The sequence below is a fragment of the Aethalodelphis obliquidens genome, unplaced genomic scaffold (assembly GCF_003676395.1).
Source record: "Aethalodelphis obliquidens isolate GAN/ISIS:26980383/991018 unplaced genomic scaffold, ASM367639v1 scaffold26, whole genome shotgun sequence".
NCBI classification, from domain to species: domain Eukaryota; kingdom Metazoa; phylum Chordata; class Mammalia; order Artiodactyla; family Delphinidae; genus Aethalodelphis; species Aethalodelphis obliquidens.
Window position 1 is genome coordinate 14,996,032 of NW_020837970.1, and position 17,264 is coordinate 15,013,295.

The 17,264-nt window shown below is 53.6% G+C and overlaps 1 protein-coding gene across 2 annotated transcripts in view; it reads right to left on the reverse strand.

Annotated features, from left to right (window-relative positions):
- The window catches only part of ITGA11 (integrin subunit alpha 11), a 124,533-nt gene that overhangs the window by 4,307 nt on the left and 102,962 nt on the right, over positions 1 to 17,264 (reverse strand). For both annotated transcript variants that reach the window (XM_027123429.1, XM_027123428.1), the window contains exons 18-28: positions 16,363 to 16,473; positions 12,960 to 13,045; positions 11,320 to 11,527; positions 8,863 to 8,961; positions 7,220 to 7,296; positions 5,390 to 5,479; positions 4,496 to 4,586; positions 3,091 to 3,204; positions 2,802 to 2,888; positions 1,382 to 1,492; positions 1,189 to 1,284 (exon numbers count right to left, since the gene is read on the reverse strand). In XM_027123429.1, the coding sequence (XP_026979230.1) occupies positions 1,189 to 1,284; positions 1,382 to 1,492; positions 2,802 to 2,888; positions 3,091 to 3,204; positions 4,496 to 4,586; positions 5,390 to 5,479; positions 7,220 to 7,296; positions 8,863 to 8,961; positions 11,320 to 11,527; positions 12,960 to 13,045; positions 16,363 to 16,473 (1,170 nt within the window). The remainder of the gene's footprint in view (positions 1 to 1,188; positions 1,285 to 1,381; positions 1,493 to 2,801; positions 2,889 to 3,090; positions 3,205 to 4,495; positions 4,587 to 5,389; positions 5,480 to 7,219; positions 7,297 to 8,862; positions 8,962 to 11,319; positions 11,528 to 12,959; positions 13,046 to 16,362; positions 16,474 to 17,264) is intronic.

A 17,264-nucleotide genomic window follows, 5' to 3' on the forward strand; every position in this document is an offset into this window, starting at 1 on the left:
TGTGTGTGCGTGGTGTGTCTGTACCATGCCTCTTCTCGCGTGATTGCCTGGAAAATTCCCACATGTCTCTCAAGATTCAGGTCAAGTGGACCGTCTCCTCCAGAAAGCCTTCCCTGGACATGGCTTGCTCTGACCAACCCCCATGCCAGCACCTGTGCTCTCCCCCAGACTGCACCCACACTTCGTTGTTCTCGCCCCCTTGTCTGCCTAATTCATCTGGGGGGTGAGCCTGAGTCACAGGATGAACACCTGACAAATGCTGAAGAAGGAACAAATAAAACAGCTCCTCGGGTGGATCTGCTGAATGCTGCCTCGGGCTTCTGTGCCGGCTCCCCCTCCGCCTGGCACACCCACACGCTGTTTGGGATCGACGTGTGTGTTTTATGGAGGTCTGGCTTCCTGACCAGGCCCATTTTGCTCTCCAGTGTCTCCTGGGGTGGGGCTGGTGGGTGACTGCGCATCTGGTACAGGACGCTCACCCGGAGCCCAGGCCAGGGCTGGGGATGTGGCCAGTGGAGGGCAGCAGCGTCCCACGCCCGAGACGCCCGGCTCCTTCCAGAGGACCCGCCTTTTTTTCAAGACCCAATTTCTCATTTTCCCAGAGAGCGCCACCGGGAGCCTCACCCCTTTCCTAGACCCTGATTCAAGCCAGTCTGAGCTGAGACAGTCCAGTTTTACTCAATTCAAAAAGAGTTCCAGTTCAGAGATAGCTCGAGTCCCTCGGTCTTCACAACTTCAGTTTGCAGCAGACTTCATTCATTAGATTTGAGGCGCGGATGCATGGGGAGGGGAGGGTTGGCTGGCCGTTCTAGGCTGCCAGCCTGCCGAGACCCAGCCTCGCCGCCCTGAAGCAGGTGGGCAGGCAGGCAGGCCTGGGTTGTACTTCCGCTTCCTCTAGTGCAAGACACGCAGGTGTCCCTCCTTCTTCGCCTCCGGGGGCTGTTGAGGTGCAGCGCTTGGTGCCCCGGAGGGACAGCGCCAATGCCTATTTCTGGCTCTGTTCTCCCCAGTTTTGCCCCTAACAGCCTGTTTGTCTTGATTTTCCCTCACCTCTGATGCTGCACTCACTGCTGGCAGGCCTGTCCCTCTCTCTCCTGCAGGGGGTGTAGGAAAACTCTCGGGGAAGGGGCTACCCTTCCCCAAGCTGGCCTGGCCCAGGCCCAGGTCTGCAGGGTTCCCAGTGCTCACCTGGCGGCTGGGATCCTCCTCGCGGAAGATGAAAGGGCTGTGGAACTGCCTCTGCAAGGCTGCATGGACTGTGATTCTCATCAACTTGTACTTGAGCTGTGTAATCAGAGGCCTTGTCAAGTTCTGGCCCCTCTCCCGGGGGAGACTCCCCAGCACCTGCCTCCTCCAGCCTGGCCCCCGGGGCTCTACTTACTGCTTTTAGGGACCTCAACCACAGGTTCCCCAGCAGATGGAAACTGATTTCCTGGTTGGGGGCCAGCCTCACATTGCAGTTGATGGAAACTACATCAGCGTTGCTGTGATTCTGAAAGAGAAGGTGGGTCTTAGGGTGAGCAGGGGCTTGGCCACCAGAGAGATGGCTCAGCTGCCCAGCTTGACCAAGTGGGGTTTTGTTCCTGAGGTAGGAGGGGCAGAGGACAAGGAAGAAAGAAGGGGATGGGGGTGGAGGACAAGGTAAGGACGGTATATCCGATGCTCCACTTGAAGTTGTGCATAACTGGGTGTATTTCAGGAACAGAACTTTGGGTCAACGTTAGGGCACCTATAAATGTCACCACCATACAAACGCATTAAAGGGAAAATGATAGTATTACTGCAACAGATGCAGAAAAAAGCCTTTTATGAAATCCAACTTCTGTTTATGATAAAAACTCCCAGGGAATGTCCTGAATCTGAATAAGGGTGCTTATTTTAAAATGTCTGTGGCAAGTATCACATTTAATAATGAAAAATTAAAAATAATCCCTTTAAAAGCAGGATCAAGACAAGACGGTCATCATTTCTGTTTACCATTGCCTTTATAGCCAGAGCAATAAGACAAGAAAAACAATTTAAAAGGATTGAGTGGTAAAACTAAAACTATCATTACTTGCAGATACCACCGTCCTAATAGAAAACCCAAACAAATCATCAAATAGTTAAGATTTATCAGGTTAAACTTACTTGTGTTGCTCCCTCGCAGCCACCTCACCCCACCCAAGTTCAAGTCTTCAGTAAAGCGCACTACACGCCAAAGATGCTTTGTGTGAGGCATTTGAAAATGAACAAAATGAAAATAGCTAAGATTTTTATTTGGGTAAGGAATAGTGAAGGCACGCTCAGAAATTGGTATGTGGGGACAGAGGCAGCCCTGGGAACAGAAACCTGGACACTAGCAGATGTCTTGGGGAGGGCCTCAGGAGTGGGAGCTGGGCTGCCTTCCATCTCTGGGGGCAGGGAGGCCCCAGGTGATGTGGTCAGTGTCTCCAATACAAGCCCCATGTGGTCTTGCTCCTTCCTCCTCCCTCTGCTTGTCCATATCCTACCGGCCCTTTTAGGCACAGGGGCAAGTCCACGACCCCTGCTTCTCTACTCGAGGTTGTCTGCTCCACCACCCCTCACTTGACACGTATCCCAGCCTCGCTACTTGGCTTCTTTACACTCAATCCCATGTCTCCTGTGAGATGGTGAGCTCACTAAGGGCAAGAAGTATCTTTTTCTTATTCTGTGTCCTTTCAGTTTGAGGTTGGGACATAGAGGTGCTCGACAAGCTCTTCTGGACAAACTACTGGACAAGGAGCTCAGGCAGCCCCCTCTCCTCATCCCCTGGGGCTCTTGGTGCCGGGGACACTCACCAGCTGTGGGGCACGACTCAGGTCCTCCTCCGTTGGGGCGTGCCGGTACTCAGTGCTGTTCCCCCAGATGTTACAGGACGTGTTTGCCTGCACAAGGACACACGCAACCAGCCTCACCACCAGCACTGGCAGACTCAGCGTCCCGGACACGGTCCTCTCTCCTCCTCTGCCCAGAGAAGGCCCGGCTGGCCCTGGGCTCGGGAGAAGGAGCTGAGGTCTGGGGACTTGGGGGCACACCTAGGGATATGTTTGTCCTCTCCCCTGTGCTGGCCCCCCGGGGCATGGGTACCTGGTCAGCGAGGAAGCTCTTCAGCAGCAGCAGCCGGTTGCCACCCCTGGTTGCGATGGGAACAGTGAACTTCATCATCACCCCGTGGATGGGGAACAAGCCCAAGTTTTGGATCTGTGGCCAGAGTAGGGGGAGGTGTCAGTACACCCAGCAGCAGTTGGGGGGTGGAGGACGAGGCTCACGGGGAGATCCCCCCAGCCAGGCCCCTTCAAGCCCCCTGGCTTTTTCACCGTAGATGCTCCAAAGCTCTTCCAGATCTCAGCGGGGGGCTACAGGATGAAACTGCATGAAAGCTGAAAGGGATGGGCTCCTGGAGGCTGAGGATGGGTCACTCGGGGGCCACGAGGCTGACAGCAAGGGTTACTTCCCTTTTCACCCTCTCTTGGCTGTGGTGCTGGTGGCCTCCCTCGACAGAGGTCGGGGTGGAGGTGGTGACAACAATTCCTTTATTGTGAGAAATAATCAGTAACTGATGCAGGATGTAAATAGTGAGCGTGTGTTGGTTCACATTCTAGCCGTGACACATTTGGTGTCAGAGTCACAGGGATCACAAATAGGGCTTTGGAATCAGAAAGTCTGAGCACATAACCTGGGGCTGCCGCCACAGATGAGCCGTGTGGCCTTGGGCAGGTTACTACATCTCTCTTGGATGAGCCACTGAGGCACCTGCATGTTTCCAGCTGTCTGCCTGCTCCCAATTCTCACTCAGCAGTTCAGGGCTGGGGAGATCTTGGGGCACACTGTGGCAGAGACTCTAAACTGCTTCCTAATTCTCCTTCTCCCTCCTTCCTTAGTGACAGAAAGCAAGACAAAAAGGCATATTTCCTAGCCTCCCGTACAGCTGAATCACACCGTTTTGGACAAAGAGAAGTAATTGGAAGTGCAAGGAACTGCCAAGGAGGTTTCTTAGTAGGCAGGGGTCTGGTCTGCTCTTCTCCCCTTCCTTCTTCCTGGAATGAGAACGTGATGGCTGGAGCGGCAGCCACCTTGGACTATGAGGTGAACTTGATAGGCTGATGATTGCATGTTGAGGATGGTGGAACAGACACAAGGAGACCCAATCCCGGATGACTCTGTAAAGCTGCCAACTCTGGACTTCTTTTATGGGAGAGAATAAACCCCAGGGCATTTAGACCACTGTTTTTTTTTTCATACTTTAAAAAATTATAAGCAGCTACACCTAATCTTCACTGACACGTCCTCCCAGTTCAGCCCTATAATTTTCCAGATGAGGACTGAGAGCCCCAGAGAGGGGAAGGGACTTGCCTAAAGTCACACAGTGAATGGGTGGCAGGGTTGAGGCTGAACCCCAGGCGCTAGCAATGATTCCAGATTCCTCCCCTCCCAGATGGGGGATCCTCAGCTCCTGTCTTTCACTGTCTGCTTGACTCCCTTCCAGACTAACCTTGAAAACACAGTTGAAGGGAGGCCCAATGCCATGGTATCTCTCCAGCGAGCTGTTGGGCTTGACCTCATAGTGGCTCAGGCTGCTGCTCCTGCAGGGACAGAGGACAGGGTCGCCATGAGCTCAGTCAGTGTAGGCTAGATGGATAAACGAATGGAAGAGGGTGGGGGCATGCACCCGCCTCCCCCTAGACCACAGCAAATACGTTTCCTCTTGTGTCCATTGGGAGTGCTGTGTTGGGAAGGATTCTGAGGCTCAGCAGGAATAAACTCTGAGATCAATTAGCAATGTCTGCCTCGTGTGTGGGATGGCCATGAACCAGAAGAGCAAGTTATTTGCCACCCCTGCCCTTGCCTCCTGCCCAGGGGCATGGCCTCTTTTGATCATGAACTTGCCCACTGTGCAGCGTTCCAGCCTCTAGTGGTGGCCGTGGGAGGGCCTGAACTTTCTGTCTGTTTGTGGTTACCTTCTGACTTCTCTGCCCTCCTGGGAGCTCTCAGGGGGCACACTGGGGACCACTGGCAGACTGAGGTGGGTGGGCGGTGGGAGCAGTCTGCCCTGCAGGGAGAAGCATTTTCTCACTGATGCTATTTAGAATTGCTAGTGCAAAGTGGTAATGAAATGCAGATGGACTTTTTAGCAGGTTTGACTATTTTAAAGTTCTCTGCAGACCATTCCTCCGCTTATAGCCTGCACCTGGGGTGGCTACTGCCTGCTGCTCCAGCCCTCCCCCTCCCCCACTGCGGGGAGCTCCCTGGGGACCAGGTCTGTAGCTCTTCTTCCTCCATGTTGATGCCACCTCCCCTCCATGGACAAGGCGGGTGCACTCTCAAGGGGCATACCCGGCTGCTTCCCATAGTCCCTCAGCACGAGGGCCCTGGGGCCGCAGCCCACCTGGTGAAGAGCACGTCAGCCTCATACTTGAGGTGCAAGCGTAGGAGGGCCGTGTTGTCTTCCTTGGTGCTCTCTTCTTCGTCACTGTCACTGCAAGGAGAGCCGGCAGCGCCTGTGGTCAGGAAGGGACAGCCCTCCCTCCACCCAGCTCAGGGCAGCAGGGGGGTTCCAAGTCGGGTTGAGAAGCAGCATCCCCGTGCGTCTAGGTCTGCTGCACCAGAGCAGCCAGCCAGCAGGGTCATCAGAGGTGTCTCCCGGGAGGGGAAGGGCCGGGGAGGCAGGGGACCTGGAGACCTCAGCTTTCCCTGCCCTCTTTCTGGGTGCAGCACATCTGGGCTGGAGGCTGGGAGGACGGCGCCAGCTTGGTCACAGCGGCCTGTGTGCCCTCCTCATCTGTCAGATGGGCAAATCCTATGCTACCTACCCCCCGCCCCCCGCCCCGGGAGATGATGCCTCCAGGGTAAGGGTCTGCCCAAGAGAGGGGAAGAGCATGAGGAATTCACAGCAGAGCGTTTACTGACCCTTGAGCCGACCCCCCATGAGCTGACTAGGGGTGCGCCAGCTCCCATGGGGGCTATGCTGCCTTGAAAAAGCTGGAGAGTGAAATTCAGAGGCATTAGAGGAAGTTTTGTTGAATATGCTTCCCTTCGCTTCTGAGCACCATGAACTACCGGAGCAGATCATTTAGACATAAAAAAGGTGTGATTTCTGCTCATGACATACACTGTTTGATTTCCTTCGGAAACCTTACCCCAGATAGGTGCTTAGTTAGAAAAGGGAGATCTGACACACACAGATGCCCCGTGTCCCCTGCCTATATATGCCTAACTCACAAACACCCGCCAACACCCACACTGCCAAGGACACTGCAGGCAAGGGCGTTCATGGCCCTGTGAGAACAAACTGCTTTCTAAGAGGGAGGCCTTAAGATATCAACACATCTTACAAACTTCTCCTCGTGTCAAGTGAGGATTCCACCAGAGTGCACAGTCTGGCTAACTATACCTGGATACACGCACGTGCTGCTGTGTTGACCCCCAGCACTCCTGTGACGGCTGACTGGTTTGCGCATGGGTATGTGTGTTGGAATGTCGGTGCTCGGTTTGCCTGCAGTGTTTATTTCTCAGTGTGGACAAGTTCTCAGGAGGGTTTATAAGGCTCCAGCCAGAATTCCTCCTCACCTCCGTGTGTTTATTACTGACGTGGGCGATTCACGGGGTCAACCTACAGCAAGCTGCCTCAGGGAGGCCTGGGAGACAGACAGACAGACAGACCCACATAGAGTAATGAAAGGTCTTTTAAAATTGGAAGTTTCCAAGGGGAGAGAAGTGACCAGGACATAAAGAGCACTGGATAAGGAGTAGGAAAACTAGTTAGCTCCCAACTGTACTATTTACATGCTGTGTGTTGTTGGGAAATTCACTCAACCTCTCTGAGCTTTCCTTTTCTTACCTGTAACTTGGGAGGTGGGGTGGGGTGGGGAATAAGCCCTGCTTTGCTTGTCTTAAGGCGCTGCTGTGAGGACTGACTGAGATATTACGTGCATAGTACTTTATAACTGTAGGGCTTTTAAATAATTGCTATATAAAATGCTGTAGAAAGCTGAGGGTATTATTATTTATATCCAAGCTGCCCAGGAATGAAGAATGGCAGCAGCACAGCAGGCAGCAGGTTGGCCCGCACTTGGGGACTGACCCAGGGCCCTCCCAGGCAGGGCAGCGATGGACAAGGCTTGGTGGGGGATTTGGTGTGGGGAGGGGCAGTTCCCAGCAGCAGAACAGGGCCCAGGAGTAGCGAGCAGGGAGGGAGAAGGAGCGGACAAGCCCTGACCTGCCCGCTGTGAGCTGGATCTCCATGTGGTGCAGGAAGACCGATTTGCTGAACTCGAAATCGAGACGGAAAGCCACCTACAAGGAAGAAGTCGCTGGAGCCGGACTGGCTGGGAACTGCCTGTCTGAGCACTGCCCACACCAGCCCTGGCCCGCCCCTCCCAACCCCTGCCCTTTTGGTGGGCCCTGCTGGCAGGGAGTGGGCTGGGGGAGGGAGGACCAGGTGCTGGAGTAGTGTGAGCTGAGCTCAGGGGCCATGGCGGGGAAGCAGCCGAGGTCAACAGCTCCCCTGCTGGGGCTTCTCGGCTGTGAGGCCAGCCCTCCGCCCTCTCCCTTTTTGTTTTTAACTACAGGCAACCAGAAGACTGCAAATCCAACTTCAGACTCTTTCTGCAGGAAGTTCTGGGGGGCACTTGATGGTGGGAAGGGGAGATGGCCATCAACATGCATCGCAGGAAGTGGGGGCCAGAATCTAGTGATAAGACCCCCTCATGCACCCCCCGTTCTTGCGTGTGAACAGGTGTGAGGCTGAGAAGGGGGAAGGCTGTCCCAGGCTACCCAGAGGCTAGTCACACACCTGTCTCCTTGTCCAGCGGCCCTCCCACCGCTCTGATTGCCCAGGTCCTGGTGCTTCCCTTGGCCTTCACCCAGGAGTAGGGCCTGGGTCCCCTGATTGTGCCCTTTGACATCTGACCCTCTTTGCTACCTTCTGCCCCACCTGGTGGCGCTACTGGGGCTTTGCACAGACCTCTCGTGCTCTTCCCAGGTCTGACCCTCACAGGGTTTCCCAAGGAGACCTGGTGGCAGGGGTGGGGTGTGGGGATGGCTACTCCTTGAGCGCTGCAGGATCGGGTGGGGAAGCTTGGGCTGTGCGCTGCTCCCCCTGGGTCTTCACCCAAGAGCTCCTGGGTGCGTCAGCGCCTCACCTCAAAAACCACAATCTTGACTTTTGTCGCACTGGGGAGGTTCTTTTGCCAGGAGCCCTAATCTCCCTCCCCCTTCTCCTCCCTTTCCCCCAGCCTTGCAGACCTTGCTCTTGGGAACACACTGCTGCTCTCTAGGTGGCCCCTACCTCAAGCTCCCCTCTGTCTGGTTCCCACTCTACAAGCAGCTCGGCCTCAGTCAGGTCTCCTCTTGCTCTAGAACCTTCAGGGCCTGCCTACTGCCCGGGGGTGATGGGCAAACGTCCCCACGGTTTGGAGTCTACCTCTCCCATCCCTACACTCTTTTCACATGTACTTTTAAGCACATGGTAGGCGCTCAAGAAACGTTCATTTTTCTTCCCATCTCTCCCCAGGCACAGCACCATGACAGAGGCTGGACGTTCTAAAAACGGGTTAGGATTCAGGACAGTGGGGTAAATGGCCAAGAGGAGGTGGGAGAGTGGTGGGTGGGAGTGGTAGGATTGCCCCTGAGGTGAGGGTCCTGATGCTCTCCTGGGGTGTGCTGTCAGCCCTGGGGATGGCTGGGTAATTAGGTCACTTGAAGGTCATTTCATGGGAGAAAAAACCAACCTACTTAAAAGGCGTCCTCAGGCCTCTCTGTCCCTCCCCAGTCCTCCGCGCTGTTCCCTTCCACTTCTCTGGCCTCCCCTGTGCCTCCCCGCCCCGCCCCGTTCCCTCCCCACACCACCCCAGCGCCAACCTTGGCCTTGGCCCGGAAGAAGGGGTAGCTGACATTGCAGACTTTCTTGTGGAGCCTTTTCTCCTCGTTCACACACTCGATGCTGCCGTCCGAGTCGTCCTGGGGCGATGGGGGCATCACGGGCACCAGTTAGGTGGGGCCCGAGACCCAAGTGGGGGGGCCACCCTTGCCCCTGGCCCCCCAACTGCCCAGGCTGAAGCTGCAGCACAGGCCACAGATCCTGGGATCACAGGGGCCCTGGAGGCTCGGGTGCGGCTTGGCTCTGGGTGCGGAAAGCGCAAAGCATGGTGGGAGCCCAGTGCGGGGGCGGAGGACTGGCTCCGCTGTGACGGGTCGTGGAGAGAGTGGGCAGGCGCTCACGTATATGATTTGTCATTCTCTCTGGATCAAGCCCAGAGGCGGGACTTATCATCCAGCTTACAGGTGGGGTCACTGAGCCCCAGAGACGGGAGGTAACTAGCGCAGACCACCAGCAAGTGGCTTCCTCCACTCGAGGTCCCTGCTGAGCTCCAGCTGTGAGCATCTCCCGGGCTGGGGATGGATGCTGGGGAGGTGAAGGAGCCAGGCTGCAGGCTAGCCCTACACACACCACCTGCCAAGTGTGTGTGCTCACGCGCCTGTGTGTGTACAGACACGGCCTTTCACAGAACACATTTCGAAAAGCCCTTCTGCGTCACAGAAACAAAATTCCATGATTCCTTCCCCCAGGGTTATGAACAGGCATGAGATGGGTCTTGGAAAGTTCAGGGCCAGGGAAGCAGGAAGAGATGGATGCAGGTTTGGGGCTCAGTTTCCCCTAAATACCCTAAAGCCAAACAGACACAAAACCTCTGGGAGGAGAGGCCTTTGAAAGACCACCAGGTGGGCTGGTCGTCTTCACTCTGGGCCCTGGAACAGGACCTGGGCCTGACAGAGGGACTGACTTTGCACTGACAGCCCCTCCTTCAGGTCCTTTGCACTGAACTTGAAGTCTGTCTGAGGACACTGGGGGCCCACCGAGGGGAAAGGGAGGACACCGCAGGCAGCCCCCCTCTTTTCTCGGGGGCCTCACTCCACTCAGCTTCCCCTTCTGGCTATAAAACAGCTCGCGCGCTTGTGTGTGTGTGTGTGTGTGTGCGTGTGCGTGTGTGTGTGTGTGTGGCTGAGGAGGGGCCCGTCCTGCCTCTCTCCAGTCCAGTGAGGAAGGGGTGGTGGAGGTGAGGACAGAAGGGCACTGCTGGCTCTCCTATGCTGCACCCCAGGCTCCAGGTGGACACGGAGATCTGTGAGGACAGAGACTGTGTTTGAGGGGACGTGGGAACCCCAGTACACACACATGACAACGATGTCCTAGGATGATTCAACAGACGTGTCTTGAGGGACTTCTCTGTGCCCAGCCCTGGGGACAGATGTGGCTGAGACAGGGCACTCACCCTCTGGGGGTTCAGGGTTATAATGGGGCAGCGCTCGCGCTCGACACTGATGATTTCCACAGAGCACACATAGGGCTGCGCCAGGGAGCTGTGAGGGCCGAGGGGCCCTGTGTGGCCTTTTGGGGCTTCAGGAAGCCACCCCAGAGAGCGTGGCATGGGGACCATGCTCTCTCGTGAAACGTGGGCTCCGGAGCCAGCTGCTGGGTGGGAATCCTGCTTTGCCACTTGCTGGCTGTGTGGGCCTGTTCAGGCCACTTAACCCCTCTCTGTGCCTCAGTTTCCTCCTCTGTAAAGGGGGATACGATGACCACCACCACCTCCTGGAGTTGTGAGGGTGAAATGTAAGCAGGCGTCGTAAGGGGTCACCACGAGGAAGCAGGAGCTTCTCAGGCAATGAGGGAGGGGGTCTCAGGCAGGGGTCTGTGGTCGGTAGGGCCTTGGTGTGAAAGGGCAGGTGCGCTGGGAAACAGTGGGGGCCAGTGGGACTACTGGTGTTGGGGTGAGGGCAGAAGTGGCAGGTGTGGCTGGGGAAGCAGGAAGGGCCTTGAGTGCAACCACAAGGAATTCGGGATCTGTTGTGAAAGCAACTGGGAATGATGGGAGGTTTGAAAGTGGGGAGAAATCGGTTCTGATTCTTGTTAGAAGGACTGTTGTGGGAAAGCCTGGAGGATGAACTGTAGGCAGAGGGTGTGTATGCACTAGTGTGCACATGTGCGGGTGTGTGTATGTGTGTGTGTGCCCCTAACAAAGGCCAAGGGCGCAGGCTGAAGGATATTCCTCTCCATGGTCTGAAAGGCTCAGACCACCCTCTCCCCATGTTTCTCAGCCCGGACTGCACAGTGACATCACCTGGGCAGCTTTAGAAGTGGACTGACCCAGGCCCCACCCAGACCACATCAATTAGAAAGTCCTGGAGAAGTCTGAACACAGGTATCTTTAAGCTCCCAGGTGATTCTAACGTGCAGCCGGGCCCCCTGCCTGGACCCCTCCTTTCCCGCCTCAGCCCCTCCCCTGAGGCAGGCCAGGCAGGCCACCGAGGTCTTACCTTCTGGATCAAGCTGGCAAACTGCAGGTTTGCTGACTGTGAAATATTTAGGACTGTGCTGTAGGCGTTCTCGCCCTTGTTCTCCAGCAGGGCCTCCACTGCCACCCGCCGCCGTGTGCTCTCTATGATGAAAACCGTGGTGTCAAAGGACAGTGTGTACGCAGAGCAGTCCTGGGCAGGCTTCCTCAGCACCCTCTGGCAGTACTCCCTGTGGGAAAGAGACCAGAAGGAATCAGGCACATGGAATGGGGAATGCAGGGGTAGACCTCACTGGGCATGTATCACCTCTCCAATCAGCATGTTTTCCTTTTGGCTTTGGCTGCCAGGAAGCTCAGAGGTCAATATGGAGACAAGCTTGATTATTAGCCTAGATGGTTAGAATCTTTGCTTCTTCATCCTTCTACAAGGTTTGGATGTACTATTTCTATTTTTTATTTATTTTATTATTTATATTTTTATTGTAGTATAGTTGATTTACAATGTTGTGTTAGTTTCAGGTACAGCAAAGTGATTCAGACATATATATATATGTATACACACACACACACATACACACACATACACACACATACACACACACATATATTCTCTCAGATTCTTTTCCCTTATAGGTTATTATAAGATATTGAATATAGTTCCCTGTGCTGTACAGTAGATCCTTGTTTTTATCTATTTTTATATATAGTAGTGTTGGATTATTTCCATTTATTGTATATGTATCTTCTATCTAATCATTTCATAGTTGAATAAAAGCTGAGCATAAATTATTTTAAAATATATTACATAAATTTGAAATAGGATCAGTATTTTTCCTTGTCTGCCAGTTTCTTTTTTTTTTTATGAATTTATTTTATTTTAATTTATTTTTGGCCGCGTTGGGTCTTTGTTGCCGCACGTGGGCTTTCTCTAGTTGCAGTGAGCGGGAACTACTCTTCGTTGCAGTGCATGGGCTTCTCATTGTGGTGGCTTCTCTTGTTGCGGAGCATGGGCCCTAGGCACGCGGGCTTCAGTAGTTGTGGCACGTGGGCTCTACAGCGCAGGCTCAGTAGTTGTGGTGCGCGGGCTTGGTTGCTCCACGGCATGTGGGACCTCCCTGGACCAGGGCTCGAACCCGTGTCCCCTGCATTGGCAGGCGGATTCTTAACCACTGCGCCACCAGGGAAGCCCTGTCAGTTTATTTCCTCCAGGGGATTGTGAGCACCCTACTCATCCTCTGCTAATCTCCTTAGTACTGAGCCCAAGTGGTCAGTCCATGGACCTTAGAAGTCATCTAGTCTGGGGGTTAGACAATGAACACCAAGAACTCTAGGTCCTCAGTCTCTACCTTTTATCTGTTTTATAGTGCAGGCTCCAAAGAAAGGATTCCTTTTCTAAACAAAAGTTTGAGGAGGTTGGATTAGACTAACAGTATTCATTTTACAGAGGAGGTCATTGAGGCCCAGAGAGGGCAAGGTATTTGCCTGAGGTCACACAGGAGTTAGAGGCAGAGCCTGAGCTAGAACCATGCTCCAAGTTCAGTGTTTGGTCCTCGCTGCCTAGGAGAAGCATGTGCAGGACTGTCATCCAGGGCCCTGGGAGGCTAGATCCACCAGCAGGGAAGGGAAAGGAGTCAGTGTGGGGGTGGGGAGAAGCCTACTTACATGGCTGTGGGCAGGTCACTGCGGGCGTCCAGCAGGAGGTCAGGGACACAGTGCTCATCCTCATTGCAGCCATTCCAGAAGGGTACCTGGGCCAGAGAGAGGCAGGTATGGGTGGCTGGGTAGGGCACCCTGAGCTTCCAGCCCCCATCTCTGCTGTGGGCCATCCCTTATCTCCACAGCACGCCAGCTCCTCTTTCTGCGGCACTAGACACTGGCTTTGTTTTTTCTGCCTTTTTCACAGCACCATGCTGCTATTTCTCATGCTTTGGCATAGACAGTCCCTTCTTTAGAACGTGGCTCAAAACTCAACTCCTCCCAGGTCCCTTTCAGTCCCTAGCTGAGCTGTTAGCACAGAACACCCACTTACCCAGTGCCAGTCAACACTGATTGATCATTTATTGCGGGGAGCAAGCTCTCTGTTACTGGGTATATAGGATGAGGAAGACACAGCTTCTGTTCTCAGCTCATGGGGAAGATGAGTGTGTGAACAAATAATTATAGTGTGAAATGTGCAAAAAAAAAAAATCTGTATGAGGAATAGAAGAGGCAGAGGGGAGGAAACAGTTATTTTGGCCCACAGATGAGAAGGCTTCAGAGAAATGACAGTAGGTCAGAGTTCCAAAGGATGACTGAGTTAGCTGGATGGACCAGAGGGAGAGGGAAGTCTGGGAGGAAGGACGAGTCTGTGCAAAGGGCCTGAGGCATGAAGCAGCATGGCAAGCTTGGGGAATGACGGCTGTTTAGTGTTGCTGTAGTAAGGGGTACAGGAGATGCAGAGATGGGCGGGGTCATGTCTTAACAGGGTCTTGGGGTCGTGTCCTCCCAGACCCACATATCGAGTGTGTGTGTGTGTGTGTGTGTGTGTGTGTGTGTGTGTGTGTGTGGAAACAGGTTAGGAACCCCAGAGGTGAGAGCAGCAGGACCTGGAGTTCATCAGGACTAAAAGGGAGGAAAGGGTCCTGGATGTTGGCCAAGTTTCCTTTTGAGTGTCTGGAAGGGTGGCCGCACCATTCATTTATAAATGGAGGGGTTCAGTTTGGGGCACACTGAGTTTGAAGTGCCTGTGGCCCATCCAGGGAGAAGGGCTCAGCAGGTAGGCGGGTGTTCAAGTCTGGAGCTGAGGAGTGAAACTGTCCGCACCAGGAGCACAGCCTGAACCAGGGGAGGGGAGATGGGAAAGGCCAGGCGTACCTTATATTCACTAACTTCTCAGAGGGGAGCTCCCTGGCCCTCACTCAGATCCACGTGCTCTTATTTCAGACACGTTTCTATCAAGGCTGCCCCTTGGCTTCCCCATCACATGGTGGATTTGCAGCTCGAAGCAGCCAGCAAGGAAGACAGCAGAGCCATATAAAGTAGGGCAAAGCGAGGCATTCAATGCCAGGACATAGCTCTAGACACTCTGGAAGCCCTTGGGGGCTTCACTGTATTCTAGCACTTATGTTCCTCTTGGTGATTTCAAGTCTCTGATGAAGTACACCCCAGCCCGCCCAGCATACTGTTCAAGTGTGAAAACTATACAATAACCTTCAGAAAAATTTCTATCCATTTGATTAAAAGGGATAATTTAACATGATAAGTAACTGTTACACTCAACTGTATGGAATGGCTCATTCTCCCAAGAGGCAAGATTTTATGGTACTAGAACAGTGCTGGGCATTGAGGAGAAGCTAAATAAGAATTTGTAGCAGAGAGATGGAAAGAATGTTTCTAATTTGCTGGGGGCTAGAAATCTATTTTAACAAGATTTTTAGACATTTAGCTGCTATCCAAAGCCCTTGGTAATATGCCCAGACTGACTTTTTCAGCTCTATTTCTCATCCTTTCTTTACACTTCCCTTCACCCTGCTTGTTCCCACGTCCACACCTTGGCTATGCCGTCAGCTTTCCTGGAGTAAGCCCATCGTCCCCATCTCACGTCTATTCGAAAGGTCCAGGGGAAAGCTACCTCCTCCAGAAAGTCCCCCCTGACCTATCATCTGACCGCTTGATGACACTTCCTCTGAGCTTACTCCCATCTTTGACTTGACCTATGACTCTTATCACCACCTTGCATCCGTATCATCAGCATCAGAGCAGAGAGTGCCCTGCACGTTCCTCTGCATCATGGGCTTCAACATGCTTATAGAATGAGTGACATGTACTCATTCATTTGCTATAGTGGCCTTGTGATGACTGTGATGGGAAAAATATTAAGATTCAGGTCACCCAGCTTTCCCCCTCTCGTGGCTCACTAACGAGGATTCCAGCTTTGCCAGGTCAGTATCTCCCCCTCTCCTGAACTGCATTTTCAGACAGCCTCTCTTACACATCTGTGATGCAGAATCAGGAGAAGAGGGAAGGTGTGAAGGTTGAGGGGTGGGTGGTAGGATGTGGGAGCTCTGGGAAGAGGGAGGAGCTGAGGGGGCTGATGGGGGAGAATGAGAGCAGAGAGGGGATTTTCATAAGCCTTGCTCTTGACTATACAGTTCTTTTGTGTAGGAGAAATACAGGCAAGCATGTGAGTAATTCTGAAATTGTTGTTTGCTGGCTGGATTCTATATAGTGGGTTGGCCAAACAGTTTGTTTGGTTTTAAGTAAAAATAAAAGACACATTTTTCACTTTCACGAAGAACTTTATTGAACAATGTAGTCATTAACCGAATGAACTTTTTGGCCAACCCAATAATTCTCAGAGACACTGCTCAGAGGCTGGGCCTCGTAGGTCACGGCCTTAAGAGCATTGTGGTATATTTGAAAGTTGTTCCTAAATCCCTGGGGTTTATTTTGCCTGCTCTCCTAGCACAGCTCAGGCAGAATGGATAACTGTCTGACGTTTTCTTTGTGTGGGATTTATATGGAGTTGCAGATGCAGGGAGCGTCTGAATATTAGATTACCAGAAAAGTCTGATGCCCTTAGAGCCAGGGATTAGAAAAGGTGGGTTTGGGGGGTGCAGAGGCAATGATGAGGCTAAAACTACTTATTTTTGGAATACTTGGAGCAGGCTAGGAGGACTGTTTGTTAATTAGTCGATCACTCAACAAGGGCAGACTAGGCTCTAGTGGTCGAATCATTCTCTCTGGCCTCCAGTGTCCTCGTCTGTCAATGAGGGAAGTGGGCGATTGAGAACTAAGGTCCCTTCGGGTCCTGTGAATCTCAGGACCCACTCTGGGCTCACTCTCTGCTGGGGATACGGGAGCCTTGCACAGGAGAAGGCCAGGTCCTTACCTTCAAGAAATTGCTCGGCACAAGTCATGAGGAAGGAGGGGAGGAGCCTGTTGGGAATTTGTGGGGCAGGAGGTGGGAAGGTGAGGCAGGGGAAGAACTCCTTTGTGCCTGTCACAAAGCCTGGGCTTCTGGGAGGAGGCGAGGGGAGGGGGTGGGGTGTGTGTCAAAGCTGCTGCCCTGGACACCGGGATGTACCGAGACTCTGAGGGTCGTGGGCCAGCCGTCATCCAGCATGGGGCCATAGTCGGGGTCCTCCAGGGAGTACTCGACGGAGAAGGTCACTGGCTTCACGTAGTCAGCAGTGTCCTGTGTGGGCGATGAGAACGGGGTGAGGACAGAGGGAACATCTGTGTCATAGCCAGGACCACTGCGAGAACTACCTCCCGAAGCTGGGAGGGTAGCTGCCTCCTCAGCCCTGAGCGTGAGTCCATGGAGCTTAGCATCCGTAAGTGCACGGAGGTTCCCAGATGGGTCCGTAGCAGGAGAGTGTTGCTCCTGGAAAGGGCCCTTGGCTCAGCATATGCCAACCCCTCTGCCTGCATGTTTCACCACCTCCTGCTCGTCCTTCAAGGCTGGGGACCTGTGTCCCCAACACCCCGGCCTCTAGGAAGCCAGGCAGCACCGCATCCCCACACTCTGTTCAGACCTGTTACTGACACACTTACGTGGCATCCGAACTACCTGATGGTGTGTCAATCCTCCTCTCTCTGAAGCCTCTGAGCACAGTCCTAGCGCTGTGACAAGGCTTAATAAATCAATGAATGAACAAAGTTGAACAAAATAGCGGCAATCCAGGGGATGCTTAGAGCTGCCTAAAAAATCCCCCAATCCCCCCCGCCCCCACCATGGAACCCAAATCTTGACACCAGTGGCTTCCTCGTGTTAAGGCAATGACTTTCAAACTTGAGCTTGCATCAGAATCCCACCCTGGGAGGGGGCGGGGGTTAAAACACTGAGTCCCATCCCGAGAGTTTCTGATTCACTAGGTCTGGAATGGAGCTTGAGAACGTGCAATTCTAAAAAGCTCCTGGGTAATGAAGATGCTGCTGGTCTGGGGACCACACTTTGAGAACCAGCCCGTAAACACATCAGAGGGG